General features: G+C 37.8%; 1 protein-coding gene across 1 annotated transcript in view; it reads right to left on the bottom strand.

Annotated features, from left to right (window-relative positions):
- Positions 1-572: 572 nt before the first annotated feature.
- dlgap3 (discs, large (Drosophila) homolog-associated protein 3) overlaps positions 573-20383 on the bottom strand; it is a 319861-nt gene continuing 300050 nt past the window's right edge. The window contains exons 9-13 of the mRNA XM_061982422.2: positions 7617-7836; positions 5160-5448; positions 4975-5066; positions 1424-1570; positions 573-1149 (exon numbers count right to left, since the gene is read on the bottom strand). Coding sequence (XP_061838406.2) covers positions 853-1149; positions 1424-1570; positions 4975-5066; positions 5160-5448; positions 7617-7836 — 1045 coding nt within the window. The 3' untranslated portion in view covers positions 573-852. The remainder of the gene's footprint in view (positions 1150-1423; positions 1571-4974; positions 5067-5159; positions 5449-7616; positions 7837-20383) is intronic.

Here is a 20383-nt window from a genome sequence, read left to right as displayed (position 1 = left end):
ACTTTTTTTTCATGTTACATTGGGACTTTTTTCCTTGTTACATCACGACTTTTGCCACGTTACATTATAACTATTTTTCATGTTACATTACGACTTTTTTCATGTTACATGACCAATTTTTTTTCATGAAACATTACGACTTTTTTCTTGCTACATTAAGACTTTTTCTTGTCTAATTACGGCGCATTTTTTTTTCAAATTACATGAGAATATTCTTGGGACGTTCCAACTTTTCTTTGCTATTTAACATGACGTTTTTCCGAGAAATTACAATGATGAAATCAGGACTTGAATCCCATACTATTATCACTTTATTCTCATAGCATTACAACTCTTTTCACGTAATTAGTTTCCCGTCGTGCCGCCATCACTTCTTATGACTGTGACGGGTGGTTTGGCGAAGAAAAGCAAGGCAAAATAATGGATAACTAAATAACTCGCTTAAACGTCGGACTAAAGGGCCTCCGTACTGGCAGTGTGGGTGAAGAATAGGAGTACATCTGACACATTTTCCTTTTTATCCGTTTTTTTTCTCCGGGAGTTTGGAGACGGAGAGTCTTGTCACGGAGGTGTTGTGCCTGCTGAGCCCTTTATTTCGCTGAACAGGCCCGTTCATGCTTGCAGAGAGCCTCAGCCACGTACAGAACAAGAGAAGGGTTGCTAGTTTGCAAAAGAAGAAATGGAAAAAGGCCATAATTCATATCTGCTAGCTACTCTCCACTTGGTTTTCAGGCCTCGGTGTCAGTAATATGTGCAATTTCCAAGACACACCAACGGCTGTTACTGCTTGAGAACTGAATTTGGAGCAAAAGGAAGCGTGTCGAAGGAACGTCTAGGTACTGGGGGGTTCAGTCAGAGTCGAGTCTGGGCTTCGGGAATGTAGATTTCGATACTGTCTGCGCTCTCCGTGGCCGAATTCTGCCGGAAGGAGGCGGTACGCTTGGTCTGCAGCAGCCTCCTCCTCGCCTCTGTCCTCTGCCGGTCCCCCAGGTCCAGGGACTTCTCCCTGATAGGCAGGGTATGTCCCCCGACACGGGGCACCACCAGGCCTCCAAGCCCGCCGCCGTCCGCGACACTATCGGCCCTAAGGCTGCCGCTCACCCCGCCCGCCGACTTCTTTGGTAAGGGGGGAGGAAACTTCTTATCCTCCTATCCGTGACATGGACACAGAGATTTTTATGGGTGTGGCCAAAAAGGAGGTGACAATGGGTGAGGAACACGAATGGTCAGTGAGATATGATGCCAAAGACAAAGAGGGAAAGAGAAAAGTTAGTTAGTTCTTAGTACCAGGCGCCGTTTTGTGAACACTTTCCGGGACTTTTTCTTATTGCAATGTTTCGAAAGACATCCGCGCTACTCTCCTGCACGCCACCATTTTAGCTCTGGGTGCGGGGGGCTGAAGGGAAACCCCGACGCCGCTCACCTTCTTTTCAGGGAGGAGCTTCCAGCCAGAGTCTTTGAGCCTCTGGAGATCCTGAAACTTGACCCTGACGTCCTCGATGTTGAGCTGGAGGAGGTCCCACAAGCCTGCCAGGTCCTGAGAGGTGGGCTGGGGGTAAGCAGAGGGGTCCTGGGGCGGGGCGGTCACAGCAGGTAGAAATGTGTTTAATAACACCTCCACTTTCTCCTCATGCACGTGAGCAAATAATACAGTCAAAGGTCTTTAGAGTTGGAATTAGAGCTGTCAACTGGTTAAAATATTTCATCCTGATTAATCACATTTTGTCTGTACTTAACTCATAATTAATCACGAAGAATAGAAGTTTTTTCCGTCTTTAAATAGAAGTTAGTAGGTATACTTTGGACGGATTATTTTCAACAAGAGACTAGTAAATGTGTTTTAAAATGAGTGGGGTTACTTGATTCAAACATTTAATTGGAGTTAATCTCATTTTGTCTGAAGTTAAAGGGGAACATTGTCACAATTTAAGAAGGGTTAAGACCATTAAAAATCAGTTCCCAGTGGCTTATTTTATTTTTCGAAGTTTTTAAATTTTTTTTACCCATCACGCAATATCCCTAAAAAAAGCTTCAAAGTGCCTGATTTTAACCATCGTTATATACACCCATCCATTTTCCTGTGACGTCACATAGTGATGCCAATACAAACAAACCTGGCGCATAGAACAGCAAGCTATAGCGACATTAGCTCGGATTCAGACTCGGATTTCAGCGGCTTAAGCGATTCAACAGATTACGCATGTATTGAAACGGATGGTTGTAGTGTGGAGGCAGGTAGCGAAAACGAAATTGAAGAAGAAACTGAAGCTATTGAGCCATATCGGTTTGAACCGTATGCAAGCGAAACCGACGAAAACGACACGACAGCCGGCGACACGGGAGAAAGCGAGGACGAATTCGGCGATCGCCTTCTTACCAACGATTGGTATGTGTTTGTTTGGCATTAAAGGAAACTAACAACTATGAACTAGGTTTACAGCATATGAAATACATTTGGCAACAACATGCACTTTGAGAGTGCAGACAGCCCAATTTCAGGCGCGCTAAGAACATATATTTTTCCACGATTTCAGCACTCAGGTTAACCATACCTAAATAGACACAAAATACTGCATTACACAAGACTACCCGAATGTACTCGAATGATTGAAAAAAATAAATGTTTTTAAGCTAAATTATTGGTAAACACAGTTTATGTATCATCATTTACGTAAAACCGCAAGTAATGAATAAAGTTTTCATCAATTAATATATTCTGTAGACATACCCTCATCCGCTCTCTTTTCCTGAAAGCTGATCTGTCCAGTTTTGGAGTTGATGTCAGCATCTGCTTTGAGTGTCGCAGGATATCCACACATTCTTGCCATCTCTGTCGTAGCATAGCTTTCGTCGGTAAAGTGTGCGGAACAAACGACTGACCATTTCGTCGGCTTTCCCCACAGCCTCGTATTGTGAACAAATTTCGTCCAATTTCTTGCCACTTTCGCATCTTTGGGCCACTGGTGCAACTTGAATCCGTCCCTGTTCGTGTTGTTACACCCTCCGACAACACACCGACGAAAGTGAGAAAATGGCGGATTGCTTCCCGAGTGCTCCGAGAGCGAATAATAGAAAGGCGTTTAATTCGCCAAAATTCACCCATTTAGAGTTCGGAAATCGGTAAAAAAAATATATGGTCTTTTTTCTGCAACATCAAGGTATATATTGACGCTTACATAGGTCTGGTAATAATGTTCCCCTTTAACTCATAATAGAAGTTTGTTTTGTCCTAAATGAGTCTACTTTAGACAGATTATTTTCAACAAGAGACTAGTTAATTGGTTTTCAAATATGTAATCATGAATAATCTCATTTTGTCTGCAGCTAACTCGTAATTAATCACGATTAATAGAAGTTTTTTTAATCTTTATTAAGTGTACTTAAAACAGATTACGACCCCGATAGGGACAAGCGGTAGAAAATGAATGGGTCTTCAAAAAGGGACTAGTAAATTAATTTTAATAATAGAGCTGTCAACTGATTAAAAAAATGTCAGTGATTAATCACATTTTGTCTGTACTTAACTCATAATTAAAGTGTTTTTCATCTTTACTAAGTGTACTTTGGACAGATTATTTTCAACAAGGGACTAGTAAATGTGTTTTAAAATGAGTGGGGTTAATTGATTCAAACATTTAATCGTAGTTAATCTCATTTTGTCTGAAGTTAACTCATAATTAATTGAAGTGAAGTGTGAAGTGAATTATATTTGTATAGCGCTTTTCTCTAGTGACTCAAAGCACTTTACATAGTGAAACCCAATATCTAAGTTACATTTAAACCAGTGTTGGTGGCACTGGGAGCAGGTGGGTAAAGTGTCTTGCCCAAGGACACAACGGCAGCGACTAGGATGGCGGAAGCGGGAATCGAACCTGCAACCCTCAAGTTGCTGGCACGGCCACGCTACCAACCGAGCTATGCCGCCCCTATTGCGATAATAGAAGTGTGTTTTGTCCTCAATGAGTCTACTTTAGACAGACTATTTTCAACAAGAGACTTTTCAAATTAGGGCTGTTAACTGACTAGAATATGTAATCCTGAATAATCTAATTTTGTCTGCAGCTAACTGGTAATTAATAGAATTAGGGATTAATAGAACTATTGTTTATCTTTACTAAGTGTACTATTTTCAACATGGGACTAGTCAATTTGGTCATTTCTGCCGCAACTTTCTGAAAAAGCTGCCGTGAATTAAAAATAAAAAGACTGATTTGTCAAACATGTAACTACCTAAACCAGGGGTCCTTGACCCTTTTGACCTCCGGGCCCTACTTTTCCACTACAGAGGGGCCCGGGGCCCACTCAAGTATTAACACTGAATTAGTAATCTCACTCTTGATTTAATTTTATCCAGTAATTATAACTAGCCTACTTACAGTTAAACCTTGTCTGACGATATGAAGCACCAACATTATTATTAAGGCTTTGGTCAGACTGATTATAAAAATAAATACTAATCAAAAACCAACAACAAATAAATGAAAATACAATTACGCAATGCTAAAATAAATACACTAAATTGAAAAATTATAGTTTCCTAACTAAACTATCAATACAATAAAAAATACAAATTCACCATTTTAGTCATATTTTTTTGCACTTAAGACACTTCTCTATGACTTCAGCTCCCTTCTGTTGGTTGATGTCATTACTGCCACAAGTGGTGGAAAAGTTTATTACAACCGAGTACACTGCGGATCACAGCTGAGAAACAGACCTTTCTTGGCGTTCCCTCGGTGGGCGCTCATGGCCCAACACCGACCTAAACAGTTAAACGGTTTATGACCATGACAGTTTGACCTTTTCATTTCATTCATTCTGTTTTATGTGCGGGAAAAAGAGCAACATGTTTTTAACGCACACCTGGCATTCAACAGCTTAACTTCTTTTTACACTTGCACAACAGTTGAAAATGCTTGTGCTGGTGACAGTTTGACCCCGGAACAGAGCCCGACTGCGATCACGTGAACTCACCACACTTTGCTGGCACAGGCGGAAGAAGTGCTGGACCTTCTGAGACATGAGCATCTGGGCGCTGCCAACTGCGCCGCGGATCAGGTCCAGAACTGGAGGGAAAAAACCACAAAGCAGAGGTTGACGACACAAGCTGTTGATTTTGTTGCGTCTGCTTTCCAAGGTCAGCCCCTGCACCAACTCACTCTCCTCGGGGAGTTCCTTCTGCTCCGCCTCTCTCTCCATGTTCTGGCACCAGCCCTCCATCCTCTCCACCTCCGTCTGCAGGAGGCGCAGGAAGAACTCGCCGTCTCTCATGCAGGGGGAGGCTCGGCCCGAGTCGGGGAGACTGCGGGGGCCCTCCAAGGAGGGCGTGCCCGCCCACGCCCGCTCCGAGGTGAGGGGCAGCGGGGAGTGCGAGCGCGGGGGTAGGTGCTGGTGCGAGCGCGGGTCGCCTGGACACGCGTCTGCGGTGTAGCCGCTCTGGATGAAGTCCTGGAACGAGTCATTTCCTGTCACTGTCACAATGGCTTCTCGCGTACTTGGAGGAATCTTTCTTTGATTTTACAGTAAAGAAAAGGCAGCTCAGTCTTGCATAATTTTACTGTAAAATGTCAGCTTTTTTTGACAGTGCATTACTGTAAATTGTAAAACTGTACTACTGTTATTTTTATCGATTAAATTCTGGCAGTTTATTTTTAACCGTAAAACTTACTGTTTTACACTAAAAAACTGTCAATGGTAAAATCGGCATCACCGTTATGTTTACACAATTTTTGGTGACCGATGTGACAGTTTTTACCGTAAATCTAGCTATTTTTACAGTGCAACTGACAGTTGTTGTTTTTTTTAACTGTAAAATCTACTGTTTTTACACCCAAAAAACTGTAAATGGTAAAACGGTATCACTATTATTTTGATGAAATTTTTTGGTGACCGATCCGACAGTTTTTACCGCAAATCTACAGTTATTTTACAGTGCTGTAAAATCTACTGTTTTTTACACCCAGAAAACTGTAAATGGAAAATCGGTACCTATGTTATTTTTACAGTAAAATTATGGCGACTGAACTGCCAGTTTTTTTTTAAAGCAAAATCTACGATTGTTTTTACAGTGCTGTAAAATCTACAGTTTTTTAAACCCAAAAAAACGGTAAATTGAAAAGCAGTACCACTGTTATTTTTATGGATTAAATTCTGGCACGTGAACTGCCAGTTTATTTTTTACTGTAACATCGACTGTTTTACACCCCCAAAAAACTTTAAATGGTAAAAACGGTATCACTATTATTTTTACAAAATATTTGGTGACGGATTCCACAGTTTTTACCATAAATCTACAGTTATTTTACAGTGCCACAGACAGTTGTTTTTTTTTTTATTGTAAACTGTACTGTTTTTTTGAACTCAAAACTGTAAATGGTAAAAACGGCATCACTGTTATGTTTCCAAAATTTTTGGTGACCGATCTGACAGTTTTTCCATTAATCTAGTTATTTCTACAGTGCAACTGACAGTTTTTTTTGTTTTTTTTACTGTAAAATCTACTGTTTTTACACCCAAAAAACTGTAAATGGTAAAAACGGTATCACTATTATTTTTATGAAATTTTTTGGTGACCGATCTGACAGTTTTTACCGTAAATCTACAGTTATTTTACAGTACTGTTTTTTACACTCAGAAAACTGTAAATGGAAAATCGGTACCTATGTTATTTTTACAGTAAAATTATGGCGACTGAACTGCCATTTTTTTAAAAGCAAAATCTGCGATTGTTTTTACAGTGCTGTAAAATCTACTGTTTTTTACACCCAAAAAACGGTAAATTGAAAAGCAGTACCACTGTTATTTTTATGGATTAAATTCTGGCATGTGAACTCCCAGTTTATTTTTTACCGTTAAATCTACTGTTTTACACCCAAAATAATTGTAAACGGTAATATCGGCATCACTGTTATTATTTTTACAAAATTATTGGTGACTGATCTGACAGTTTTTACCGAAATTCTAGTTATTTTACAGTGCAACTGACATATTTTTTTTTACTGTAAAATCTACTGTTTTTTCACACCCAAAAAACTGTAAATGGTAAAAACGGCATCACTGTTATTTTTACAAAAATGTTGGTGACTGATCTGACAGTTTTTACTGTAAATCTACAATTATTTTTACAGTGTAACTGACAGTTTTTTGTTTTTTTAGTGTAAAATCTGTTTTTTTACACCCAAAAATCTGTAAATGGAAAAACAATCTATTTTTACAGTACAATTCTGGCGACTGAACTGCCAGTTTTTTATTTTTTTTATTTTTTTAAGTAAAATCTATGGTGGTTTTTACAGTACATTTCATAGAGTTTGGCAACTTGGCTGCCAATTTTTTTACTGCAAAAATCTGTTTTTTTTTTGTTTTTTTTACACCAAATTACTGTAAATCAAAAACTGTACCACTTGTAATTTTTACAGTAAAATTCCGGTGACTGAGCTGCTAGACTTTTACCGTAAGTGCATTACTGTAGTTAGAAAAAAAATACCGCCTTTTAATTTAATAGTAAAATTCTGGTGACTGCGCTGCCAATTTTTTCCTGTAGAAGCTAACGTCGTTTTTTTTTTTACAGTGCATTACTGTAAATGGAAAAATGACACCAACAGTATCTCCACACATACCTCTCTGTAGGCCCACTGTCCTTGTGTGTGCACGGTGCGGTGGCACTCGGCGTACTGGCCAGCTGACTCGGGCTCAGACGAGTGCCTTTGGAAGGAGCAGCCGAACTGGAGGCTCTTGTCCTGCGTTGGCACGGCAACGCTGAGTCCCGGGAAGCCATCGGGGTCCAGGTCGGCCTGCACGCTCGCCGTCACGCTGTTGGAGCGCTTGAAACGGGCCCGCCTGCGACACAGGGAGGTCACGGCACGCCGCCAAGCGTCCGGCGGTTATACGTTGCCATTGCACATGCGCTCTACTCCATACTAGCGATAAATCATCTGGCATGTCACGCCGCCATCTTGGATGCTTCTTTATTATGACTACATAAAGGGTAGTCATAATAAATATGTACGTATAGGGCCGTCCCAACAGGATTTCTCTGACCTTTTTTCAATTTCCGCGGTCTAAACTCGCTGGATTGACTTTCAAAACAAATACTGTATTGATGTTTTACTTGTTGTATACCTCACAGACTTAAAAGTAGACTCCAAATGGCAGTAAAAGCACATATTCAAACAGGCATTTCCGCGAAAATCTGCGTTTTTAAACATACATTTTCAAGTCAAAATGTCACTTCCACGTTTTTAGTGAAATATTGTAGTGTATCAGGATGGCATTCGGAGGAAGAGTGTCAAAAGATGGAGCTAACTGTTTAAACGACATCCAGACTTTGTTTACTTATCAGTAATCGAGCTGTATCGATACATCCTATTTTTATAAAGAGGATATAGACATAGAAATGTTTGTCAACATTATTATGCACCAGGCAAAAATGTTTCTACATAAATGTAGATTTATGAAAGTAAGGCCTACATTTTCTAATTAGCTTAATAGGTTACAATTGGAGGATGATGAAGAATACCAAAGCCCTTGAATTGATATCTTTGTTAAAAACATTTAAAGTTATTTAAATCTTACTAACCTTACTTATCTCACCATATGAAATATAACTTACTTCACTAATTATTATTTATTTATTTTTAATGTTATTAGTTATGAATAAGGGGAAGAAGATGGATGGAGTTATGGAGTACATTGTGAATAAATTGAGAACAGGAAGCGAACAAAGGTTTTAGCAACTGCTATGTAAAGGAAAAGGGGTAGGATTAAATAAGGTCTCCTTCTTCCTACTCCTTTTTGAACATGTTGAATAGAGAAACTGGAAATTGTGATGCATCATGTTGTATGCATGCATGTGTGATGTATCATGTTTTTTTTCATATTTTTTTTAATTAATATTTAGTAGAGATGTCCAATATCGGCCGATAAATGCTTTAAAATGTATTATCAGAAATTATCGGTATCGTTTTTTTTGTATTTTCGGTATCGTTTTTTTTTTACTTTTTATTAAATCAACATAAAAAACACAAGATACACTTACAATTAGTGCACCAACCCAAAAAACCTCCCTCCCCCATTTACACTCATTCACACAAAAGGGTTGTTTCTTTCTGTTATTAATATTCTGGTTCCTACATTATATATCAATATATATCAATACAGTCTGCAAGGGATACAGTCCGTAAGCACACATGATTGTGCGTGCTGCTGGTCCACTAATAGTACTAACCTTTAACTGTTAATTTTACTCATTTTCATTCATTACTAGTTTCTATGTAGCTGTTTTTATATTGTTTTACTTTCTTTTTTATTCAAGAAAAAGTTTTTAATTTATTTATCTTATTTTATTTTCTTTTTTTTTTTTAAAAAGGACCTCATCTTCACCATACCTGGTTGTCCAAATTAGGCATAATAATGTGTTAATTCCACGACTGTATATATCGGTATCGGTAATTAAAGAGTTGGACAATATCGGAATATCGGATATCGGCAAAAAGCCATTATCGGACATCCCTAATATTTAGTACTCGAGCTGTATTTGTTTTTGATTTTTTTTTCCTTGACATGTTTGGCAGATGTGGTGTTTTGCTCAAGCTGATGTGTAGATTGTTGGTTATGTTGAAAGTGCCTTGACTTTTGTGTGCATTATAAATGTATGTTTGTTGTTCAATTTATTAAAAAAAAAAAAAACATTTCTTAAAAAAAAAGTATCGATAGATTCATGATTTTCAGCGCAACACCGGAAATGTGTCCCCTGAAAACCCGTCCGACCGAACCGCTAACATTAAAAAAGTATCGCGGGAGACTTATTTAAACCCTTTACATTATCAAAAAAATGCAATTTAAACAAAGTTTGTTGAACGCTCGCCTCAGCTGCACGTATTCGCCGTTTTTTTGTTTTCCTAAACACGGAGACGAGTCCAGCGGCGCCGAAAAGAGCTGGCTAGTTAGCATAGTTAGCAACAACCAGATAGCTTACTTGTCGCCCGTGTTCGCGGGCTCTGAGCCACAAAGTCTACTTTGCTGCTGATCATATTTGGATGATACGAATCCAAACACGGTTAGTTTCGAACCAGTTGTAGTTCTAAAGCATTTTTAGTAGCCGGCGAGAAGGTTTATTTCTGAAATGACGGACGTAAACAGAGATCACAACGCCGGAAGTGGATTACCTGAGAGAGCGCGGCCACAAGGTAGAGTTGCCAAAAAATTTTTTTTCATGCATGTTATAGAACTTTACAATATATTTTCTAATGTAATAATGTTAGTACACATTTAACTAAAAAAAACTAAAAGTGTGTGGTACATTACATGGGACATGGAAGTGTCAGAAAGACAGGTTTTTCTAAATGCTAGCCTGCTAACGTTAGCATGCATCAAGTACCAACATGTGACCGGGGTGTGTATACCTTCAAAATTGGTTAAAAAAAATGTTAGCGTTCTAACAGGTATAATTCGTCGAGTAGCAACATATTTGACGCTGAGTTTTTTTACACGCCAATTAGCAAAAAAAAAGAAGCTAGCATGCTAATACTAGAATGCTAACGATTGTGCCGCACTAGACATGTTAGAAGTAGCTGTGACGCGCGAAATTGGGCCGCCATCTTGACAGGTAGAAAACGAAGATGGTGTTCAGCGTTTTCCTGCTCAAATGAACGGACTGTTGAAAATAAGAATCGTGGGACTACGTTTCACACGTAAGATTTAACATTAACGTACGATTGGCTGTATTTTGTGAAAAGAATATTACCACAGAGTTGAGAAGGAGCAAATATCTTCCAATAGTACTGAGTATGACTATAATATAATTGCTTGTCAATGAAATTAATTAAATTTAAAAATTAGTTGTATTTACTAAGTGTACTTTGGACAGATTATTTTCAACAAGGGACTAGTAAATGTGTTTTAAAATGAGTGGGGTTAATTGATTCAAACATTTAATCGTAGTTAATCTAATTTTGTCTGAAGTAAACTCATAATTAATTGCGATAATATAAGTTTGTTTTGTCCTAAACGAGTCTACTTTAGACAGACTATTTTCAACAAGAGACTAGTTAATTGGTTTTCAAATTAGGGCTGTTAACTGACTCAAATATGTAATCCTGAATAATCTCATTTTGTCTGCAGCTAACTGGTAACTAATCACAATTAATAGAAGTTTTTTAAATCTTAAATAAGTGTACTTTAAACAGATTACCACCCCAAGAGTTACAAGCGTTAAAAAATGGATGGATTTTCAACAAGGGACTATCCATCCATCTTCTTCCGCTTATCCGAGGTCGGGACGCAGGGGCAGCAGCCTAAGCAGGGAAGCCCAGACTTCCCTCTCTCCAGCCACTTTTTCCAGCTCTTCCCGGGGGATCCCGAGGCGTTCCCAGGCCAGCCGGGAGACATAGTCTTCCCAACGTGTCCTGGGTCTTCCCCGTGGCCTCCTACCGGTCGGACGTGCTCTAAACACCTCCCGTTCTGGTGGCATCCTGACCAGATGCCCGAACCACCTCATCTGGCTCCTCTCGATGTGGAGGAGCAGCAGCTTTACTTTTTACTTGAGGAACAAGGGACTAGTAAATGTATTTTATAATAGAACGGTCAACTGATTAAAAATGTAATCATGACTAATCATATTTTGTCTGGATTTAACTCATAATTAATTGGGATTAATAAAAGTTTTTTTTTCATTTTTACTAAGTGCACTTTGGACAGATTATTTTCAACAAGAGACGAGTAAATGTGTTTTAAAATGAGTGGGGTTAATTGATTCAAACATTTAATCGTAGTTAATCTCATTTTGTCTGAAGTAAACTCATAATTAGTTGTGATAATAGAAGTTTGTTTTGTCCTAAATGAGTCTACTTTGGACAGACTATTTTCAACAAGAGACTAGTTAATTGGTTTTCAAATTAGGGCTGTTAACTGACTCAAATATGTACCGTATTTTTTGGACTATAAGTCACAGTTTTTTTCATAGTTTGGCCTGGGGTGTGATTTATACTCAGGAGCGACTTATGTGTGAATTTATTAACACATTAGCGTAAAATATCAAATAATATTATTTAGCTCATTCACGTAAGAGACTAGACGTATAAGATTTCATGGGATTTAGTGATTAGGAGTGACAGATTGTTTGGTAAACGTATAGCATGTTCTATATGTTATAGTTATTTGAATGACTCTTACCATAATATGTTACGTTAACATACCAGGCACGTTCTCAGTTGGTTATTTATGCCTCATATAACATACACTTATTCAGCCTTTTGTTAAATATTCTTTATTTATTTTTATTTATTGTCTATTCTTGGTGTTGGGTTTTATCAAATATATTTCCCCAAAAAATGCGATTTATACTCCAGTGCGACTTATATATGTTTTTTTCCTCCTTTATTATGCATTTTCGGCCAGTGCGATTTATACTCCGAAAAATACGGTAATTGGTTTTCAAATTAGGGCTGTTAACTGACTAAAATATGTAATCGTGAATAATCTAATGTTGTCTGCAGCTAATTTGTAATTAATCACAATTAATATAAGTTTTTTTAATCTTTAATAAGTGTACTTTAAACAGATTACCACCCCAAGAGTTACAAGCGTTAAAAAATGGATGGATTTTCAACAAGGGACTAGTAAATGTATTTTAATAATAAAACGGTCAACTGATTAAAAATTTAATCATTACCTATCATATTTTGTCTGGATTTAACTCATAATTAATCGGGATTAATATAAGTTTTTTTCAATTTTAGTAAGTGTTCTTTGGACAGATTATTTTCAACAAGGGACTAGTAAATGTGTTTTAAAATGAGTGGGGTTAATTGATTCAAACATTTAATCGTAGTTAATCTCATTTTGTCTGATGTTAACTCATAATTAATTGCGATAATAGAAGTTTGTTTTGTCCTAAACAAGTTTACTTTAGACAGACTATTTTCAACAAGAGACTAGTTAATTGGTTTTCAAATTAGGGCTGTTAACTGACTAAAATATGTAATACTGAATAATCTCATTTTGTCTGCAGCTAACTGGTAACTAATCACAATTAATAGAAGTTTTTTAAATCTTAAATAAGTGTACTTTAAACAGATTACCACCCCAAGAGTTACAAGCGTTAAAAAATGGATGGATTTTCAACAAGGGACTATCCATCCATCTTCTTCCGCTTATCCGAGGTCGGGACGCAGGGGCAGCAGCCTAAGCAGGGAAGCCCAGACTTCCCTCTCTCCAGCCACTTTTTCCAGCTCTTCCCGGGGGATCCCGAGGCGTTCCCAGGCCAGCCGGGAGACATAGTCTTCCCAACGTGTCCTCGGTCTTCCCCGTGGCCTCCTACCGGTCGGACGTGCTCTAAACACCTCCCGTTCTGGTGGCATCCTGACCAGATGCCCAAACCACCTCATCTGGCTCCTCTCGATGTGGAGGAGCAGCAGCTTTACTTTTTACTTGAGGAACAAGGGACTAGTAAATGTATTTTATAATAAAACGGTCAACTGATTAAAAATGTAATCATGACTAATCATATTTTGTCTGGATTTAACTCATAATTAATTGGGATTAATAAAAGTTTTTTTTTCATTTTTACTAAGTGCACTTTGGACAGATTATTTTCAACAAGAGACGAGTAAATGTGTTTTAAAATGAGTGGGGTTAATTGATTCAAACATTTAATCGTAGTTAATCTCATTTTGTCTGAAGTAAACTCATAATTAGTTGTGATAATAGAAGTTTGTTTTGTCCTAAATGAGTCTACTTTGGACAGACTATTTTCAACAAGAGACTAGTTAATTGGTTTTCAAATTAGGGCTGTTAACTGACTCAAATATGTACCGTATTTTTTGGACTATAAGTCGTAGTTCTTTTCATAGTTTGGCCGGGGGTGCGACTTATACTCAGGAGCGACTTATGTGTGAAATTATTAACACATTAGCGTAAAATATCAAATAATATTATTTAGCTCATTCACGTAAGAGACTAGACGTATAAGATTTCATGGGATTTAGCGATTAGGAGTGACAGGTTGTTTGGTAAACGTATAGCATGTTCTATATGTTATAGTTATTTGAATGACTCTTACCATAATATGTTACGTTAACATACCAGGCATATTCTCAGTTGGTTATTTATGCCTCATATAACGTACACTTATTCAGCCTGTTGTTCACTATTCTTTATTTATTTTAAATTGCCTTTCAAATGTCTATTCTTGGTGTTGGGTTTTATCAAATACAATTCCCCAAAAACTGCGACTTATACTCCAGTGCGACTTATGTCTTTTTCCTTCTTTATTATGCATTTTCGGCCGGTGCGATTTATACTCCGGTGCGACTTATACTCCGAAAAATATGGTAATCCTTAATAATCAAATTTTGTCTGCAGCTAACTCGTAATTCCATCCATCCCATCCATTTTCTACCGCTTATTCCCTTTGGGGTCGCGGGGGGCGCTGGAGCCTATCTCAGCTACAATCGGGCGGAAGGCGGGGTACACCCTGGACAAGTCGCCACCTCATCGCAGGGCCAACACAGATAGACAGACAACATTCACACTCACATCCACACACTAGGGCCAATTTAGTGTTGCCAATCAACCTATCCCCAGGTGCATGTCTATGGAGGTGGGAGGGGCCTATCCCCAAGTGCATGTCTTTGGAGGTGGGAGGAAGCCGGAGTACCCGGAGGGAACCCACGCAGTCACGGGGAGAACATGCAAACTCCACACAGAAAGATCCCGAGCCCGGGATTGAACCCAAGACTACTCAGGACCTTCGTATTGTGAGGCAGATGCACTAACCCCTCTACCACCGTGAAGCCCTAACTCGTAATTAATCTCAATTAATAGACGTTTTTTTAATCTTTAATACTGTAAGTGTACTTTAAACAGATTACCACCCCAAGAGTTACAAGCTTTAAAAAAATGGATGGATTTTCAACAAGGGACTAGTAAATGTATTTTAATAATAAAACAGTCAACTGATTAAAAATGTAATCATGACTAATCATATTTTGTCTGGATTTAACTCATAATTAATGGGGATTAATAGAAGTTTTTTTGCATTTTTACTAAGTGTACTTTGGACAGATTATTTTCTACAAGGGATTAGTAAATGTGTTTTAAAATGAGTGGGGTTAATGGATTCAAACATTTAATCCTAGTCAATCTCATTGTGTCTGAAGTTAACTCATAATTAATTGCGAGAATAGAAGTTTGTTTCGTCCTAAACAAGTCTACTTTAGAGAGACTATTTTCAACAAGAGACTAGTTAATTGGTTTTCAAATTAAGGCTGTTAATTGACTAAAATATGTAATCCTGAATAATCTCATTTTGTCTGCAGCTAACTGGTAACTAATCACAATTAATAGAAGTTTTTTTAATCTTTAATAAGTGTACTTTAAACAGATTACCACCCCAAGAGTTACAAGCGTTAAAAAATGGATGGATTTTCAACAAGGGACTATCCATCCATCTTCTTCCGCTTATCCGAGGTCGGGACGCAGGGGCAGCAGCCTAAGCAGGGAAGCCCAGACTTCCCTCTCTCCAGCCACTTTTTCCAGCTCTTCCCGGGGGATCCCGAGGCGTTCCCAGGCCAGCCGGGAGACATAGTCTTCCCAACGTGTCCTGGGTCTTCCCCGTGGCCTCCTACCGGTCGGACGTGCCCTAAACATCTCCCTAGGGAGGCGTTCTGGTGGCATCCTGACCAGATGCCCAAACCACCTCATCTGGCTCCTCTCAATGTGGAGGAGCAGCAGCTTTACTTTTTACTTGAGGAACAAGGGACTAGTAAATGTATTTTATAATAAAACGGTCAACTGATTAAAAATGTAATCATGACTAATCATATTTTGTCTGGATTTAACTCATAATTAATTGGGATTAATAAAAGTTTCTTTTTCATTTTTACTAAGTGCACTTTGGACAGATTATTTTCAACAAGAGACGAGTAAATGTGTTTTAAAATGAGTGGGGTTAATTGATTCAAACATTTAATCCTAGTCAATCTCATTGTGTCTGAAGTTAACTCATAATTAATTGCGATAATAGAAGTTTGTTTTGTCCTAAATGAGTCTACTTTGGACAGACTATTTTCAACAAGAGACTAGTTAATTGATTTTCAAATTAGGGCTGTTAACTGACTCAAATATGTACCATATTTTTTGGACTATAAGTCGCAGTTCTTTTCATAGTTTGGCCGGGGGTGCGACTTATACTCAGGAGCGACTTATGTGTGAAATTATTAACACATTACCGTAAAATATCAAATAATATTATTTAGCTCATTCATGTAAGAGACTAGACGTATAAGATTTCATGGGATTTAGCGATTAGGAGTGACAGATTGTTTAGTAAACGTATAGCATGTTCTATATGTTATAGTTATTTGAATGACTCTTACCATAATATGTTACGTTAACATACCAGGCACGTTCTCAGTTGGTTATTTATGCCTCATATAACGTACACTTATTCAGCCTGTTGTTCACTATTCTTTATTTATTTTAAATTGCCTTTCAAATGTCTATTCTTGGTGTTGGGTTTTATCAAATACAATTCCCCCAAAAATGCGATTTATACTCCAGTGCGACTTATATATGTTTTTTTCCTTCTTTATTATGCATTTTCGGCCGGTGCGATTTATACTCCGAAAAATACGGTAATCCTTAATAATAAAATTTTGTCTGCAGCTAACTCGTAATTAATCTCAATTAATAGACGTTTTTTTAATCTTTAATACTGTAAGTGTACTTCAAACAGATTACCACCCCAAGAGTTACAAGCTTTAAAAAAATGGATGGATTTTCAACAAGGGACTAGTAAATGTATTTTAATAATAAAACAGTCAACTGATTAAAAATGTAATCATGACTAATCATATTTTGTCTGGATTTAACTCATAATTAATGGGGATTAATAGAAGTTTTTTTGCATTTTTACTAAGTGTACTTTGGACAGATTATTTTCTACAAGGGATTAGTAAATGTGTTTAAAAATGAGTGGGGTTAATTGATTCAAACATTTAATCCTAGTCAATCTCATTGTGTCTGAAGTTAACTCATAATTAATTGCGATAATAGAAGTTTGTTTCGTCCTAAACAAGTCTACTTTAGAGAGACTATTTTCAACAAAAGACTAGTTAATTGGTTTTCAAATTAAGGCTGTTAATTGACTAAAATATGTAATCCTGAATAATCTCATTTTGTCTGCAGCTAACTGGTAACTAATCACAATTAATAGAAGTTTTTTTTAATCTTTAATAAGTGTACTTTAAACAGATTACCACCCCAAGAGTTACAAGCGTTAAAAAATGGATGGATTTTCAACAAGGGACTATCCATCCATCTTCTTCCGCTTATCTGAGGTCGGGACGCAGGGGCAGCAGCCTAAGCAGGGAAGCCCAGACTTCCCTCTCTCCAGCCACTTTTTCCAGCTCTTCCCGGGGGATCCCGAGGCGTTCCCAGGCCAGCCGGGAGACATAGTCTTCCCAACGTGTCCTGGGTCTTCCCCGTGGCCTCCTACCGGTCGGACGTGCCCTAAACACCTCCCTAGGGAGGCGTTCGGGTGGCATCCTGACCAGATGCCCGAACCACCTCATCTGGCTCCTCTCGATGTGGAGGAGCAGCGGCTTTAATTTTTACTTGAAGAACAAGGGACTAGTATATGTATTCTATAATAAAACGGTCAACTGATTAAAAATGTAATCATGACTAATCATATTTTGTCTGGATTTAACTCATAATTAATAGAGATTAATACAAGTTTTTTTCATTTTTACTAAGTGCACTTTGGACAGATTATTTTCAACAAGAGACTAATAAATGTGTTTTAAAATGAGTGGGGTTAATTGATTCAAACATTTAATCGTAGTTAATCTCATTTTGTCTGAAGTTAACTCATAATTAATTGCGATAATAGAAGTTTGTTTTGTCCTAAATGAGTCTACTTTGGACAGACTATTTTCAACAAGAGACTAGTTAATTGGTTTTCAAATTAGGTCTGTTAACTGACTCAAATATGTACCGTATTTTTCGGACTATACGTCGCAGTTTTTTTTCATAGTTTGGCCGGGGGTGCGACTTATACTCAGGAGCGACTTATGTGTGAATTTATTAACACATTAGCGTAAAATATCAAATAATATTATTTAGCTCATTCACGTAAGAGACTAGACGTATAAGATTTCATGGGATTTAGCGATTAGGAGTGACAGATTGTTTGGTAAACGTATAGCATGTTCTATATGTTATAGTTATTTGAATGACTCTTACCATAATATGTTACGTTAACATACCAGTTGGTTATTTATGCCTCATATAACGTACACTTATTCAGCCTGTTGTTCACTATTCTTTATTTATTAGGGCCCGCAATGGCCCATTGCAAAAGGACTCCCACAGGGAGTCCTTATGCAATGGGACATAAGGACCTATTGAATTTCTAATGTTTTTTATTATTATTATTATTATTATTATTATTCCGCCGCCTCTTTGAGCACTAATTTGACCCACTTAACATGCTTCAAAACTCACCATATTTGACCCACACATCAGGACCTGCGAAAATTGTCTTTTAATAAAAAAAAAAACTGCAAAAATCAAAATTGCGCTCTAGCGCCCCCTAGGAAAAAATAAAACTAGACTGCCTGTAACTCCCACTAGGAAGGTCGGAAAGACATGAAACAAAATCCTCTATGTAGGTCTGACGCAGACCTAACTTTCATAATGGTACATTCTCGGGCTAAAATCAACAGGAAGTTGGCAATTCCCCCTTCAAGACAAAAAAGTACTAAAAACAGTCACTTTTGCCTCTTTGAGCTGTAATTTGACCCCCTTAACATGCTTCAAAACTCACCGAACTGAACACACACATCAGGACTGGCTAAGACTGTGATCTAATGAAAAAACCTAACCCCAAATCTAAAAATTGTGCTCTACAGCAATTTTTTAATAAAACACAAAAAACTGCTCCTCGGATGAAAAATCTGACAAAACTGCCTGTAACTCCCACTGGGAAGGTCGGAGAGAGATGAAACAAAAACCTCTATGTAGATCTCCCTTAGACCTACATTTCATACATTGACAACCCCCAGCAAAAATCAACAGGAAGTTTGCTATTCCCCCTTCAAAACAACATTTTTGTAAAAACCGGTCACCTTTCTTCAAACATTATCTCCTCTGAGCGTGTTTGTCGCTTCGGCTTCAAACTAACCCAGGAGAGTGATTGAACCCTTCTGATTAAAAGTTATTGAAAGAGTTTTAATAACTGCTCCGGTTTGGATTTTATGACCCTTCAAAGAACCGCTGCGCTGATGCTGCTGCACTGCTGTTTTTTTAAGATGGCTGCTTAAAAGCAGGAAGCACCAACGTGCCCACACAATGCAGACAAGGTAGGTACACTAGACAAAAGTATTGGGACACTTCAGACTAAAAGTAGACAAAAGTATTGGGACACTTAGGACTAGCACCTGCCAAATACGCGGGCCCGACCAACGCTGCTTGCAGCTTTAATTTTAAATTGCCTTTCAAATGTCTATTCTTAGTGTTGGCTTTTATCAAATACATTTCCCCCAAAAATGCGACTTATACTCCAGTGCGACTTAAATATGTTTTTTTCCTTCTTCATTATGCATTTTCGGCCAGTGCGACTTATACTTAGAAAAATACAGTAATTGGTTTTCAAATTAGGGACTGACTAAAATATGTAATCGTGAATAATCAAATTTTGTCTGCAGCTAACTTGTAATTAATCATAATTAATAGAAGTTTTTTTAATCTTTAATAAGTGTACTTTAAACAGATTACCACCCCAAGAGTTACAAGCGTTAAAAAATGGATGGATTTTCAACAAGGGACTAGTAAATGTATTTTAGTAATAAAACGGTCAACTGATTAAAAATGTAATCATGACTATTCTTATTTTGTCTGGACTTAATAATAATTAATCAGGATTAATATAAGTTTTTTTCATTTTTACTAAGTGCACTTTGGACAGATTATTTTCAACAAGGGACTAGTACATTTTATCATTTGTGCCGCAACTTTCTGAAAAAGCTGTCATGAATTAAAATAAAAAGACTGATTTGTCAAACATGTAACTACCTAAACCAGGGGTCCTTGACCCTTTTGACCTCCGGGACCTACTTTTTCCACTACAGAGGGGCCCGGGGCCCACTCAAATATTAACACTGAATGAGTAATCTTACTCTTGATTTTAATTTTATCCAGTAATTATAACTAACCTGCTTACAGTTTAACCTTGTCTGACGATATGAAGCATCTGAAACAAACTTAAGTTTTGTTCAAATTGTTGACGTGCGTTTGAGCGCTGCTCGCTGACAAATCCGGTTTGCAATGATGTTGTTTGGCCAAAATGGGTGGGAAAGTTGTGCAAATTGCGTGAAGAAATGGC

The sequence above is a fragment of the Nerophis lumbriciformis genome, linkage group LG21, assembly GCF_033978685.3.
Source record: "Nerophis lumbriciformis linkage group LG21, RoL_Nlum_v2.1, whole genome shotgun sequence".
NCBI lineage: Eukaryota > Metazoa > Chordata > Actinopteri > Syngnathiformes > Syngnathidae > Nerophis > Nerophis lumbriciformis.
The sequence above is the reverse complement of the archived record's forward strand: the minus strand, read 5'-3'. Positions and strand labels throughout refer to the sequence as shown.